The sequence below is a fragment of the Colletotrichum chrysophilum genome (genome assembly GCF_026319265.1).
Source record: "Colletotrichum chrysophilum strain AFK26 chromosome Unknown scaffold_87, whole genome shotgun sequence".
NCBI classification, from domain to species: Eukaryota; Fungi; Ascomycota; class Sordariomycetes; order Glomerellales; family Glomerellaceae; genus Colletotrichum; species Colletotrichum chrysophilum.
In genome coordinates, this window is record NW_026517374.1 from 99,286 (window position 1) to 113,103 (window position 13,818).

Consider the following 13,818-nt stretch of genomic DNA (forward strand, 5'->3'; position numbering starts at 1 on the left):
AGAGGCCGGTCGTTTGCGGAGCTGTTTTCCAGTGTCGTTGAGGAGAGAACGATGCCGCTTCCGTAGTGGACGGCAGGGCTTGGTTAGGCCTTTCAGGGTTTGATAGCCCACTGTATTTTAACAGCTCCTGAGGAGCTTCCTTTTTTGGTTTATGGCATCGCGGGACACAGATACCCAAATGGTTAGGCCTGGAAAAGCGTATTTCTATTATTCCGAGGAGGTTGATTATGATGCGGGTGGTCTTAATGAGGCATGAATAGATGGGGTTTAGGCTTACTGGCGTCACCACGGGTGTGTGACGCCCAACAAGATGGCGTTAATGGTTGGGTGTAGTGACAGCACCGCGAGGACAGCAACGAATGGACCACAGTATCCTTTGAAACAAGTGTGTTTTTTAGTCTTAAACAATGAAATATTTGCAAGTTTCTTTTCGCGCATGTCTTCCGTGAGGGTGTAGAACTCGGGGAATCCGGCCCTGGGCAGTCGGTCGTAGCCGAACTTTATCCCGTCCCGGCACCAACGACGGAAATGTGGGGACACTACTACCCTCAACTTCCCCCTGCATGGGCTGACTTCACTTCGTCATCTCTTCCAGGCCCATGTTCACTGGTCGTCTCGTGCGCTTCACATATCGGCTTTCTCGTCCAATTATCGCCATTACATGGAGACACTCTTGTCAGGTTTCTCATCGTTGTTCTCGTTCGTTTACTTGACAAAAATCGGGCAGGTCACTGTTTGCTCCCCCTCAGCAGATCGGGGTGAAGCTACCCTTATTGCCATCCCAGGAAGACGTCGCAGGCCACCGAACAGGTCGATGATCGAGACGTTTTGACTGCTTTAGTGCAGATGGATGAGAAGGAGCCCCGGACTCGGGCAGAAGCAGAAGCAGATGAGGGGATGGCGGTTGAGGCGGCGTGCCCGAGTGTTTTGGCGCAGATACCCATCGCAGCGACAAGCCCGCTCGCCCAGCTTCGCATCGCGACGCGGCTGATCCTCCCGCGGGCTGTGGACCAAGAGCTTTGGAGGGGGGTGTATGACTGCGGTGTGCCGAGGGTGGAGTGGGGACGGAAGTGTACGGCGCTGGAGGGGTTTCTTGCGGAGGGGAGGGTGGGCGTTGTGGTGTTTGCGGTGTTGGTGAATCATGTTCGGAGGATGGTGGTCAAGGGGAGTGTTGTGGGTGGGTTTGGGGGGGTTGTGGCGGGGGTGAAGATGGCGGTTGGGAGTCCGGATATCTTTTTGAAAGAAGAGTTTGAGAAGGGATGGAGGGATGGAGGGAAGGTTTTGGGAGATTTGCTTGGGATGATGGCGGGGGATGTGCTGGTGAGGTTTAGGCAGGGTGGAAGAGAGATGGTGAGGAGGGAGGAGAAAGTGGCGGTTGTTGCGGCTGTTGGGGTGGTTGTGTGGATGCTTGGAGCCGCGGAGTATGTCCATGCTAGGGTTGCGCATCTCGTTGCTGTGGGGATTGCGTATTGGAGGATGGTCAACGGTGGGGAGGTATATTGGGAAGCGTTATGGAGGGTTTCCTGTCCTGAAGGCCCGTCGTTGTTGGCCATCATCCAGAAAGAAGGGTATGGTGCCGTGGGAAGGGCGTTGGTGGAGGGGTTGTGGAGCAACGAGCACCGCTTCCGGATCCTCTTCTTCCACGCTGAGTTATTGGTGTACGCGGTCTACGGGGTCTACCCGTTGCTGAAGCTGGCGTTGAAGAGGGCGCTTGGGGTTGCGTGGGTTCCGGGGGCGGGGTGGAGGTGGGTTGGGATAAGTCCGTGGCTGGCGGTGCTGATTGCGGGCTGGGCTTGGGGGACGGGGTTTGTGGCGCGGTATTCGAATAAGTATTTTATCGGGCTGCAGATGTGTGATATGGTGCTGGTTGGGTGGTGGATTGCTGTGGTTTTGGGGGGGTTTGGGTGGGGGTTTGTGAAGGGGCGGGTTACGAGGTTGATGGGGGAGAGATTGTGAAAAGGACGTAGAGGAGGTTCTGGCGTAGGTGTGAGTGTAGATCCTCATGGGGATATAAAAGGATGTTGGAGTAGCAAAGAGATGATGAGGACAGGCCAAATCAGCCTCCCAGTTCCAGCTGACGGTCGATTGGTATTGCGGTTTTCAATTCACCACACCCAGACGATGCCGATGCTGCCTGTGGACTCAAATGTCTGGAAAGACTCCCTCTGAAACCTCGAAATATCCGTTGGCATTATTCCTAGAGTATTTGGGTTACTCGATGATAGAATACATGTCTCCCCGGCATTGTCGTTGTGACTTGCTGTGATAGTTGGCTACCCAATGTTGGTGAGAGACCTTGGTCGGCTGGTATGAAGCTTGATACAGACAGTCAATACTAACTAACACACATTGCCCGTTCGCAAGGAACTCCCCATTATGGGAGTAGATGTGAGCTATATAGAAAGATGCTCTGGGCTAAGATGGCTTCGGCGAAGGGGGGAAGGCGCTACAATCAAAAGCCTCGGAAGTGTAAGCTCCATCCAAATGTAATGTAGGTGGTTGCGATGGGTGAACTCAAGCCTGCACCAGACCTCCGAGCGTGACGGGTATAAACCCAAGTCGTCGGATGATGCTTTTCTAGGTTGGAACCAGATTGATTTCATCTTTCACTCGCATGCTTTTTGAGAGGCACGGACAACATTGTTGCTATCACCTAAGAACCCATCGATGCAGCGGAAGTGGTTGCAGATAACTTGTCCACATCTCAGATTCTCGTCTCTGTTTCTTCCGAAGTATTCCTGTCGTTTCTCACAGAGAACACTGATGGGTTCAAGGCCGTCGCGTCTCTTGAGATGGCGTGAGCAGACAAGAGCAGTCAAAGTGTTCGAGGTTGACACTTTCATAGGTCGGGCTTCCGAAGTCAGAGCTCAACCATGTGTTGAACCCCACTGCCGCAAATTTGCCCATGGAGAAGAAGTCCCATTGCTTTGATGGGGCTTAAATACTAAAGACATCTGGGTCAGGATGGCCTCAGCTGGAGGACAAGGGCACCACGATTGTTGATTGTTTGGGGTTTTGCGAGATTGGAGGTATATATTGCGACCCCCTCCCTGAATAAAAACGTCACCACCACAAACCCAATTGCGGGGTACTGTGCAATGTTTGCAGGCTGTCGGGATCTCCCGGTATCTCTGCGTTAACTTTGAAGCCTGCCCTCTAGGGCTGACGAGTGCAGCATGGGACGGGGATGAATGCAGTGTCGGTTGAGATAGCTGCGTTTCCATGCCGTCCTTCCTCTGTCTTGGTATATTAGGAGGTCGAGACAAGTGAGGAGGGCTGGAAGTTGAGAATTCGCTATGTGTATGGTCTATTGCAGACCTCTTCCGAGGCATATAAAATAACGTTGTTTTCCTAATTGAGCTAATTGAGACAGCCAATTTTGAGGAAGACATAATGACTCTTGTGGTATAACCTAAAGAGTTAATGGCTATGTGGCCTCTTGATTCAGATGACATCAGCAAAAGGGATTCCTTCCGAAGCCACAAAACGCTCGCTGGACGTTTTCATATAAGTATCTGCGTGGCTTCAAGGGGAATATATGCGAGCTCCGAACTGGGAATATCAATCCGCGAGATCTTGACGTGATGGTTTACTGTTTTACTTGAGCTTATTGGAAGACTTGGTCTTCCTCTGGCCGAGATGGGAATTTGAATGGATGAGGACGCATCCACTATTCTTGAATCCGGAATGGTCACTTCACAGAACTGACAGTGTTTAAATACTAGGAGATTACGGATGGCCACAGCCTTTATGAAGGATTTGAAGTACTTCAACACCTTTTTGACTATGTGCAGACCAGGTCCGGAGTACAAATTACGGCCTGTGTGCACTGAGGAGATCTTTGCTCTGCGGCAATCTATGGGCAGCTGGTGCACCCTCTGGATTCTTAAAGACCGATGCGTGTACTGGTCGCGTCCGAGTCTAAATCTCGGATTCGCAACTTTGTTATCAGTGGGCATGGTGAGTGACAAAAGGCCAACTGGCTGGGATAGAGCTGTCCGTGTCTGGATTCCTTTCCTTTGGTGTATTATACATGAAAAAGTAGGCAGTGACGCCGGATGACCGTTGTCTCAAATCATCTTGATGTACAGCTTCGTGGAGCATGATTGCAGCCTCAACATCCGAATAAACATGACCTTAGTATAAGAGTGGCCAAAGTCTGCATCCTCACAATCGTGCAACAATGTTGGGCTAAACGCAAGCATGGGTGCAGCAGCGGGTAGCTCCCTTCGCAACGTACCGCGTTGGTGCACTTCTTGGGTATGCGTTGTCTGGGCACTGGCAATTGATTTGAGATTGGACGGCCAGGTCTCCTGTTATTAACTCTAGTTAGCGGAGTATTCAGCTGTCCCAAGCATATGAAAGCTGAATGTGGTGTCTTCAAAGTCGGAAATTCATCTCTACTCGACAATATGCGTGCTAGATGAGTTGCGTTATGACATAGAGAAATGCTTTCAAGGGGCAAGAATAGCGGCAATTTCTGGCTTAATGCAAGGTTGACTATCACAGCCATTCTGAGCCCTTATATCGGGGTACTTGTCCGAAGACTTGCCTAAGGGGCTTTAGCTAGGTACCGACGGCGCGGCTTTTGAGCATATGGAGGGTGCTGCGTGCATTGATGTCTCCTTTAAAATCGACAATCGGACCGGGCAACGTCTTTCTGTTATGGAACACAAGCGAGAAATGTGAATGCCATTCCAGAAGTCTCATATCACACGATACAATGTTCTGTGTCAGCATTGTGTGCCCCAGCTACCACCCATGCTATGCTTCTGGCAGGAAGAATATATTGTGCGGTGTTTCCCTCGTGGCGTTGGAATGACAAATACATTCTTAACGACGGCTAGAGCGGACGATGAAGAACGACTGACCTCAGTACGCAATACTTGAATATATGTTGACCCTGATGTCACAATGACGAGATGAACCCAGACCGGCCGGTGTGTAAATCTTTTGGATTAGCCGTCATCCGATCATCAATGTTATGGACTCGTCTGGCAGTACCGACATTCTTAGTTTTAACTATTATGAATACGTGGGAATTCAATACGCCCTCACTCACATATCCATTAGCATCGAGCCAAACTCCTAACTGCATGTTTGGGGCTGACAATGGCGACTGCTTATCAAGGCCCTAGATTGAGCATATGCATTACTCAGACAGCCTAACCAAATGCCATTGCCTGTGGCTTGACGGATATGAAAATGGTTCAGGGTGCCCATTTTTATACGCCTAGCCAGTCCAAACATGAAAGAACATGCAGCGGCCTGGTGTGCTACTGGACATGTATAAAAGAATTGTGTCAAGATCCTAATCTGGCCTCAGGACAGCCGAATCAATTTGTTGTTGATTTCTATAGCAAGAGGATTTTGATCTCCGGCATGAGCTAAATGCGCACCAATATAACTAAGCTCCCGTTAGCAACGATCGACCCAACTGCAAAGTGATGTTCGGCATTTCTTTCTTACTATCCCATCAATACACCTAGGAAGAAGGACGATTGTTTGATTCCATTGCAACGTCAGCATCTCTAGTTGTCGTCCAGGGCTTCATGGATGGGTGGCTTTCAATTTCCACTAGGCTGGTTGATACCTGGTACGGAGAAGAGTGTGCCAGTTCCATCTGGCAGGCTTTCCATTTGTTCAAGAAGTAAATTGACAGATTTATCGATATGTTTATATATCCAAGTGTCTTACCATGCAGAGCAATATCCCGGACTGCTTGGATGCCGCTCGACACAAGATAGCCGTTGCGTAATATGTGACGGCGCTTCGGCAACAGATTCGCTCTATCGTAAGCTTCCAAGGGCCCTTTCGACAGGAAATGCTAGCAATTAAATGCAAGATGCGTCCAACAGACTCCGAGCTACAGCGCCTCACTCAAAAGATCTAGTAAGTTGACGGTGTAAGGTTGGTATCGAGAGCTGTGTTCTTCATATCAAGCTCTGGCCTGGAAAATGAAATCATCTAATCGATCATCCTTCGTTTAAAGTATTATCAAGACATCATTCATGGACGATGACGGATGATGTGAGTTGAGGGAGGAGCGCTTGTAAACCGGGAAACATCACATCCATGTCTTTCGCTTGAACTCTCAAGCGACACGAGCATCATAGCCGTCAGAAAATGACATTCTGCTCAACCATTTGCAACGTTATGCCACTTAACTGTGGGCATCTAAATAGCCCGCTTGACCGTACCGGGCCGAAGTTCAACAAGACCTGTGGTATTTAAATACCAATGTTAGTGTCGTTACGTGCGCTCCTGGACAATCAATCGACTTTGATGATAAAAGGGACAAGAACTACTCGCTTGACACAGCAATTGGACGACAGGCGCTACGAAGAGAGGTATCGTCGCTGGAAGTATTGACAACAACTGAACGGGATATTAGTCTATCATCCCGACTGTTAATCATTTCCGCTAAAGGATGATACATGGAAGGTATACCTGACACGAAGCTGCTGGATATCAATCGGGGGTACTAGAGCCATCTAGCCCCATCCCATTTGCGCCAGAGAGTACCTAGACCAGACTCGCAACAAATCGTTGACTCATTGCTCAGACAACTTAGCTCAACTTCACAGTTATTCCTCGCCCTGCTTGCTTCTGAACATCGAATTGCGCTTTCTCAGTCGGGCCTAAACTTGATGAAACATAAACCGCATAAGTCTGCAGATTTGTGGTCAGGCTTTACCCAAAGTTTAGGTCCTGTTTGAAAGCAAGTCGCATTGGCGTAATTACTGCCGCGGACATACTGGGCAACAAGACTGTGCATTCTTACTAAACAACGAGTTCGATGGGTCCGATCGTGATGTAAGATGATGTCCGACCAACACTGTGACCGGTTTCGTTGTGGTAAAACTTTCGACAAAATAAATTCACTTTATATCTACTAGCAACATGGCCGAAATCCGTGGTGGCAGCTACTTTGTGAACATATCATGACTTTGCCAAGCACACAACTTGGCTATTTCCCACTTTCCGAGTCATGGCGGAATCCATTTGAAGCTGCAGCCCCATCTCGAGATAAGACAAAAAAAATAAAAAAAATTCGAATGCCTGATTTGAGGCACACTTCTAAAAGTCGCTCAGCCCAGCGGCTCCAAGGCGCATCGGGTCGGCAAGCCACGCGCGCAGGACGCGTCCCGGCCCGCGGAGCTGTGGGATGCCGAATCGGGGGCTGGGAAACCCCGGAATACGAGAGGCCAATGGGATTTTAAGCGGGGCCCGGCGCGCGAACGCGGGGGCCTCGGGGGCCGGGATCATGCTGAACCTTTTTATATCTTGAGCTGAATCTCAGCCCTTTCCCGTCTAGTTCAGCTGATGTTGGACGTCGATGCGATCCCATTTCCACACATCACCTTCGCGATAGCTGACTCACTGCTCAACGAAGCATACGCACATTTCAACACATAGTACACGTTGGATCAGGTCATCCACCTCGCCAGTTTCAAATTCGCGAGGGAAAATCTCCCCGGTTACACAGGTTCCTGCGACGTGCACGGGCCACAATCTGACCACTCTTTCACCCCTCGGAAGCGGAACCAGGCCAGACCTGGTGTTGTCCCAAACTTTCACCTGACCGTTCCGAGTATCTGTCTTCAGAGGAACGAGTTCGGGCTTATTGGTTCCTGCCATTTCACTAATCAACAAAACGACTCTGAACTGCCGAATGAAGTTATTGCCGAGAACCAAGCATGGCGATCATGGACGAGGACGGGTGCACCAACCATGACCCGCCATCACCAATTTCAGGGGAACTTGTCAGCTTCGACCCAAATGGCGACCTTTATTTGCACGTTGGCGCGGGTGTCGAAGAAAAGACAAAGACTTACTTTGTGTGCTCGAAAGCGCTCGCCCGCGCGTCAACAGTGTTCAGAAAGATGCTCTATGGGGGCTTCGCTGAATCAGGGCACTCGGATGTCGACCACGGATGGACGGTGGACTTACCTGAGGACCGGCAGCAGCCCATGGAGATGATGCTGAATATCGTTCACGGCGCTTTTGACAAAGTGCCTGAGAAGATCGAGCTCACAGAGTTGTACACATTTCTTGTTGTCACGGAGAAATACGACGCGACTAATATCACGCGACCTTGGGCGAAGGGCTGGATGGAGGGCGTAAAGACGAGCATGCAAAACCCATTATTGCTTGGGGTGGCGTATGAGTTGGGAGATTACCAAACATTCAACGCCATGGCTATGAAGATTGCGACTGAATGCCATTTGGATCATGAGGAGGACTTGGTGTTTGGGTTTGCGGGGGAGAACAGGGAGAGTTACACATACAAACTCAAGAATTTGGACTGCTTAATACCGGACGGGTTGCTTGGTAAATTTCCCGCACCCGAGGATGAGCCAAAAGCTGATATTATGCGCAGACGACGCCGCATCAATACGAAAGACTCTGCTCATCGCCATGCTGGATCCGTATCTCAACCTCTACGCCGCTCTGAAGGGTGGCGACCGATGCATGTCCTCGCCAGGAGATCCATCCGGCGGAAAGAGATGCGACAGCTTACTCTTGGGGTCTCTCATCAGATCCTTCGCCACGCAGAATCTGGACCTCACGGCGAATGATCCCGTCAAGGCATACCGCGGGAGTGCGTCCCACCTTCAGTCGGTGATGCTGAAGCTGGAGCTGTACACAATCCACTCAGGCTACGCTCACCCGACCACTTCCTCATTCAGCTTTGGTCAGACGGCGCCTTCCCGATTCGGATTCAGCATGAGCGCATGCGAGCACGTCCTGCAGTCTGGGCTGCGGGAAGGAGTTGAGAGGTCGTTGATGCTGAGGGGGAACATGTCATTTGCGCAGCCTAAGCATAAGGAGTATTTGACGAAACAGGCAAGTAAGACGGGCCTGCCAAAGTCATGAGGGTATGAAACATTGCATTTGACAGCCCTGTCTATGGGAAGGCTCGGCGTTGGAAGATTTGCGTGGACACCTCGAGTTGCGAGTCCCGATTAACTCCTTCCGAGACCTTCCGTCTTCTTCTGCGTTGGAAGGAGAGGCTCTTGCCTACTTTTCTCTCTTCTCTAGGCTAGATTATTTTATAAATAGACGCCTCCCTATGCGCCTACCGGATTCAACTTGGAATGTTCCAAACTTTCTACAGGCTCTACAGCAAAAGCAACCGTAATTCAATCTCCCGAAGCACAGCCTCATTATTTACAACCTTATCAACTGCAACCTTGACCTTCAACACCAACTGCGGAAACACTTTTCATCAATCGTCTCTTGCTCATCATCATGGGGGATTCGGAGAATTCAATGAGTGAGCCTGACAAAAAGCGACCCAAGCTGGAAACAACAGGGCCCACCACGCCTGTCGTTCTTGAGGAGTTTGGAGATTTGCAACTCAGAGTTGGATCCGATCATACTGACCAGACCACCATCTTCCTCGTCTGCTCCAGGACGGTAGCAAGATCGTCGCCGGTGCTGAAGAGAATGCTCTATGGGGGTTTCGCGGAGTCCTTAAGCGCCCAAACAAAGAAGGAGAACTGGGTGGTCGACTTACCCGACGACAGACCTGACTCTTTCAAGATCTTTCTCCATGTCATGCATGGTCACTTCGACCAAGTACCGTCGAGAACCGCAATTGACAACTTGTACCTACTCCTGGTACTGCTTGACAAGTACGACAGCATCGGCCTCATTCGCCCATGGGCAAAGCCCTGGCTCAAAGGTATCAAGACATCGGAAAGCTTGCCATTGGCATTGTACATCGCATGGAACCTTGGCCACAAGGAGACTTTCCAATCAAAGATGACGAAAATCATCCACGCATCCTTCATCGACGAGCAAGGTAGCCTGTCGTATGAACAGAATTGCCGATCGAAGGAAACCGGTGCATGGAGCGTACACCACATCAAGCTCGCAGCCGATCTGGACAATTGGGGACCCTCAGACGCTCTAGGTGAGCGGAATCTCTCGTGGTAAATTGCAGATCAATCATGCTAACTTGGAACAAAGACACCATCCGTGAAATGCGCCACAAGTTGGTGAGCATTCAGTTTGAGCCGTACATTCAACTCTACAAATCTCTCATCTCCGAGCAGGGACTATGCCGCTACCGAGCTAGGGTGAAGCCCTATCTCCTGGAAGCCGGAATGAGATGTGACTCAGTAGCTCTGGGATCTATGATCAGGGAGTGCTTGCTCCAGGGCATTGATATCATGGCTCAAGACCCAGTGGAAGCTCATCGCGGGCCTGTGCGTCAACTGGAAGACAAGCTCGCTGCATTGAAAATCTTCGTCGGAGAGAGCAACGACAAAACTGAGCATAGCATCTGCAGGAGAAATCTTACGAAATATCGGGACAACATTTCCGCAGACAACGAACGGAAGACAGCAGAGGCGCTCGTGCTGAAACCTCAATACCAAGCCCGGATGGAAGCGCAGGCGAAGAAGACAGGCATTTGCGATGCTCGTTGAATGCAACATCCTTGTCCGGAATATCTCCTTCATGGTTACCAGTCAATCAGGGTGAACATGATCGGCGAAGACGCGGCGAAAGCGTACCGGGAAATCGCGAAACGACTAAGAATCCATTTAGGAAAAGGGGAAATGCTTCCGCAAGGTTGCGATGAGGGTCATTACCACAGGCCCCGCGAGCAACTCATTCAATTGATGAGCAACTTGACCTTGGAGGGCAAGATACTTTGGGGGTAGAAGGAAACAAACATGTTCTGCAAAGCGAAGGCGGAACATTGGACTCGTTTGGAGGCCCCAGCCCAGAAAGCTGGATTTGACTATCCTCCGTGAGAGTCTCGCGAGGAGAACATAGGGCAAAATGGCGTTGCATTGGGATTGCAACTTCGCAATTTGGTTCTGTAGTGTGATTTGAAAAGGCAGAGCATTTGATTTTGCATGGCAAAGGCGGATCAAACTTTCTCGGGCCGGAGAACACAAAGATTCAGTAGCATAGATAGCGCCACGGACATCTAAGAAACACCTACTACTGATACTGAACCCTGGTCATGATTTCACTGGCCATTTGGAAGTTGTCGACTACAAGTCGTGTCCATTTTCCCTCTTTTGCTCTGGCAAGCTCCTTCCGCCTGGCCTCTCCTTACTAAATCTTCTCTGGCAGGTGCCTGCCTCCCTGTAAGGTAGGCGCGCTCCTTCCCTTCTACTACCTCACAGGCTTTCTCCGTCGGGTTGTTCCTTCCGAATCTTGGAAGGGGGAGGTCGCTTTTCCTCTTTCCCTGCCACAAAATCTCCCACCCTCAAACCCGAAAGACGACAACTACGAAAGAACAACAACCGCATCATGGACGACAACGAACGATGCCGACCAGCGGAGATGGCAAATGACGACGAGCGGGAGACCAAGCGCATTCGCCTCGACAAAGCAGCCATACCGACGCCGACCAAGATATTAGACAGCAAGGGCGACTTGTACCTTGTTGTTGGCAGCGACATCCGTGCCGGCGACCCGTCAACCTTTCTCGTCTGCTCCAAAGCCCTCGCACGCGCGTCGCCAGTTTTTGACAAGATGCTCTTCGGTCCCTTTGCCGAGTCCCGTCCATCCACCGAGTCGTCGAAGCAAGATTCAGTCTGGATCGTACACCTTCCCGGAGACGAACCGGCCCATTTTGAGGTGGTGTTGAACATTCTGCACTGCAATGCAATTTCAAGAAGGTCGCACAACGCCTCTCCATTCCCCTCCTCTCAGGCTTGGTCGCCATTGCGGATAAGTACGACTGCATCGAAATCTTTCGACCATGGGTCAATTACTGGCTTCCAGACCTCGAGCCAGAGGACATCTACGAAGCGAAATTGACCCTTCATATTGCATTGCATTTCGGGTGCATTCCTACCTTCGAGTACGCGCTGTGGTCCATCACTAGCCGATCTTCTATCTCCAAAGATGGTCGACTTTCCATCGTCCCAGAACCTTTCATGAACTTCAATGCGCGTGGAGAGGAGATTGCCGCGATGCCACAGGACCTTGACAAGTATCTGGGCGACCTGATTCCTATGGAAATCGTTGGTGAGTACCATGGTTGTTGTATCTTACCGTCGATGTCGGCGCCTTTTGGATACCGCCTCTTTCCACCTGTTCTGAGCAAAGGCTAATTGTGTATCTCGAGCAGATCAAATTAAGGACCATCGCGCCAAATCCGTCCTTGGGATGATGGAGCCTTTCGTTACCCTGCATGACGACCTCGCAAATGGCCACCGCCGCTGTTCCATACCCGGTGATCAAGACGAGTGCGACAGCATGCTACTTGGTAGCCTGATCAGGAGCTTCCGCCGTACAACGCTGGGACAGCCTTCGAAAGACGCAGTCCAGCAATATCGCGGCAGCGTTTTGGACCTCGAGGGAAAGCTTGAAGAATTCGACCTTATGACATTACGTAGTCATGACCATCTCTCGGAGTGTCACAAGGATCTTCAGGAGAGACGAATGATGATAGAAAAGTATGCAAGTGGATCTGCCGTTGTCCTCCATCCTCAGCAGAAGAAGCACTTGGAGCGGCAGACAGTCAAGACGGGATTGGAATGAATTGGCTGGGTTTGCTGTATGGGCGTTGAAAGGCGGAGTTATTCGAGAGGAACTTGACCTATGAGGGATTCCTGGTTGCCATCGCTATCTATTTGTATGCGTGAACCTACATGCATGTCTCGGCCGGAGCCTGGGGTCATTTCAGCCGAGAAGCTTGCGCTGAACTCTTTGGTCCCAAACATTACATAAGCAATTCTGAGGTCTCATTTTACTTTTATGAAGGGGATAGCCAATCGTATTTGCATGTCAAGCTCTCTATCATAACAGCAGTTTGACGTGAGAATGACACGCTACCAGGCCGAAAGAACGAAGCTTGACGATGACATCGGCCCTCAGACGGTCACCATGGTGGAGGAGGATGGCGACATTCATCTCATTGTGGATGGGACGGGTTGTCTGAACGCATTACCTACATTGTCTGTTCTAGGGCCCTTGGTCGCCACTCATACGTGTTCAAGGCGATGCTCTTCCTGGGCCTCGCGGAGACTCGGCCCACAGATGGGAGCAAGTGGGTACTTGGAATCTCAGACAATAACCACAAGCAGTTTTTAGTCTTTCTCATCATTGTTCACAGCTGTTCCAAAGATTTACCGACGAAGCTTCATATCCAAGACCTGTCCGCGTTGGTCGTCATCGTTGGAAAGTGCGACGCTTTGTCCATCGTACGACCCTGGGTCAAGGGATAGATAATAAGAGCATCTACATGGTCTGACGATGCAAACTCCTCTCACCTCATGTGCCTTGCTTGGGTTACCGGACATCATGCTATTTTCGAGAGCAACGTGAGAAAAGTCATCTATAACTATGATGACAGTGATATGATGACAGTGAACATGAGCTGTTTCTCTACTTTCAATTCTCTGACCTTGAGGCCTTCCGCTAGGGCTGTTTGGTAAGTACTGGCTTCGCGTGGAATCCCTCATCAATAGTCATATTCTGACTAGTAATTAGTCGAATATTTTGGCGAAACTCATAAAGATATCATTCAGGTTATCATGGATCCTTATCTTAATCTTTACTATCAACTCACGGCCAAAAGCGGTATTCAAGAGCGTCGAATATGCACGAAAGTCCAATGGTTCGACTGCGAGAGCTTATTACCAGGTTCCTTGATGGCTGGTTCTTGCCACAGGGGCCTGGGCATCATGCAGAACGAAGGCAAGTCCGAACCAAACCTGGCGTCTCAACAATGGAATCGTCAGGATATAGTTCCTGATAGAAAAGGGTCACAATGAATGCGAGTCTGATATTTTGCAACGCATAAATAGAGGTCGTCTAGGAGAGGAGCGGCTGATTGCCGAG

The 13,818-nt window shown here is 50.2% G+C and overlaps 3 protein-coding genes across 3 annotated transcripts; all 3 read left to right on the forward strand.

Annotated features, from left to right (window-relative positions):
• Nucleotides 1-7,700: 7,700 nt before the first annotated feature.
• COL26b_009235 (uncharacterized protein) lies at nucleotides 7,701-8,880 on the forward strand (the record flags this gene model as incomplete). Its single annotated transcript, XM_053181970.1, has 2 exons — nucleotides 7,701-8,334; nucleotides 8,384-8,880. 2 exons carry the CDS (start codon nucleotides 7,701-7,703, stop codon nucleotides 8,878-8,880), a joined length of 1,131 nt encoding a protein of 376 aa, XP_053034086.1.
• Nucleotides 8,881-9,255: 375 nt separating this feature from the next.
• Nucleotides 9,256-10,439, forward strand: COL26b_009236 (uncharacterized protein; the record flags this gene model as incomplete). Its single annotated transcript, XM_053181971.1, has 2 exons — nucleotides 9,256-9,922; nucleotides 9,979-10,439. 2 exons carry the CDS (start codon nucleotides 9,256-9,258, stop codon nucleotides 10,437-10,439), a joined length of 1,128 nt encoding a protein of 375 aa, XP_053034087.1.
• Nucleotides 10,440-11,277: 838 nt separating this feature from the next.
• On the forward strand, nucleotides 11,278-12,516 carry COL26b_009237 (uncharacterized protein; the record flags this gene model as incomplete). Its single annotated transcript, XM_053181972.1, has 3 exons — nucleotides 11,278-11,704; nucleotides 11,755-12,000; nucleotides 12,104-12,516. The coding sequence occupies 3 exons, from the start codon at nucleotides 11,278-11,280 to the stop codon at nucleotides 12,514-12,516; spliced, it is 1,086 nt and encodes a 361-aa protein (XP_053034088.1).
• Nucleotides 12,517-13,818: the final 1,302 nt, after the last annotated feature.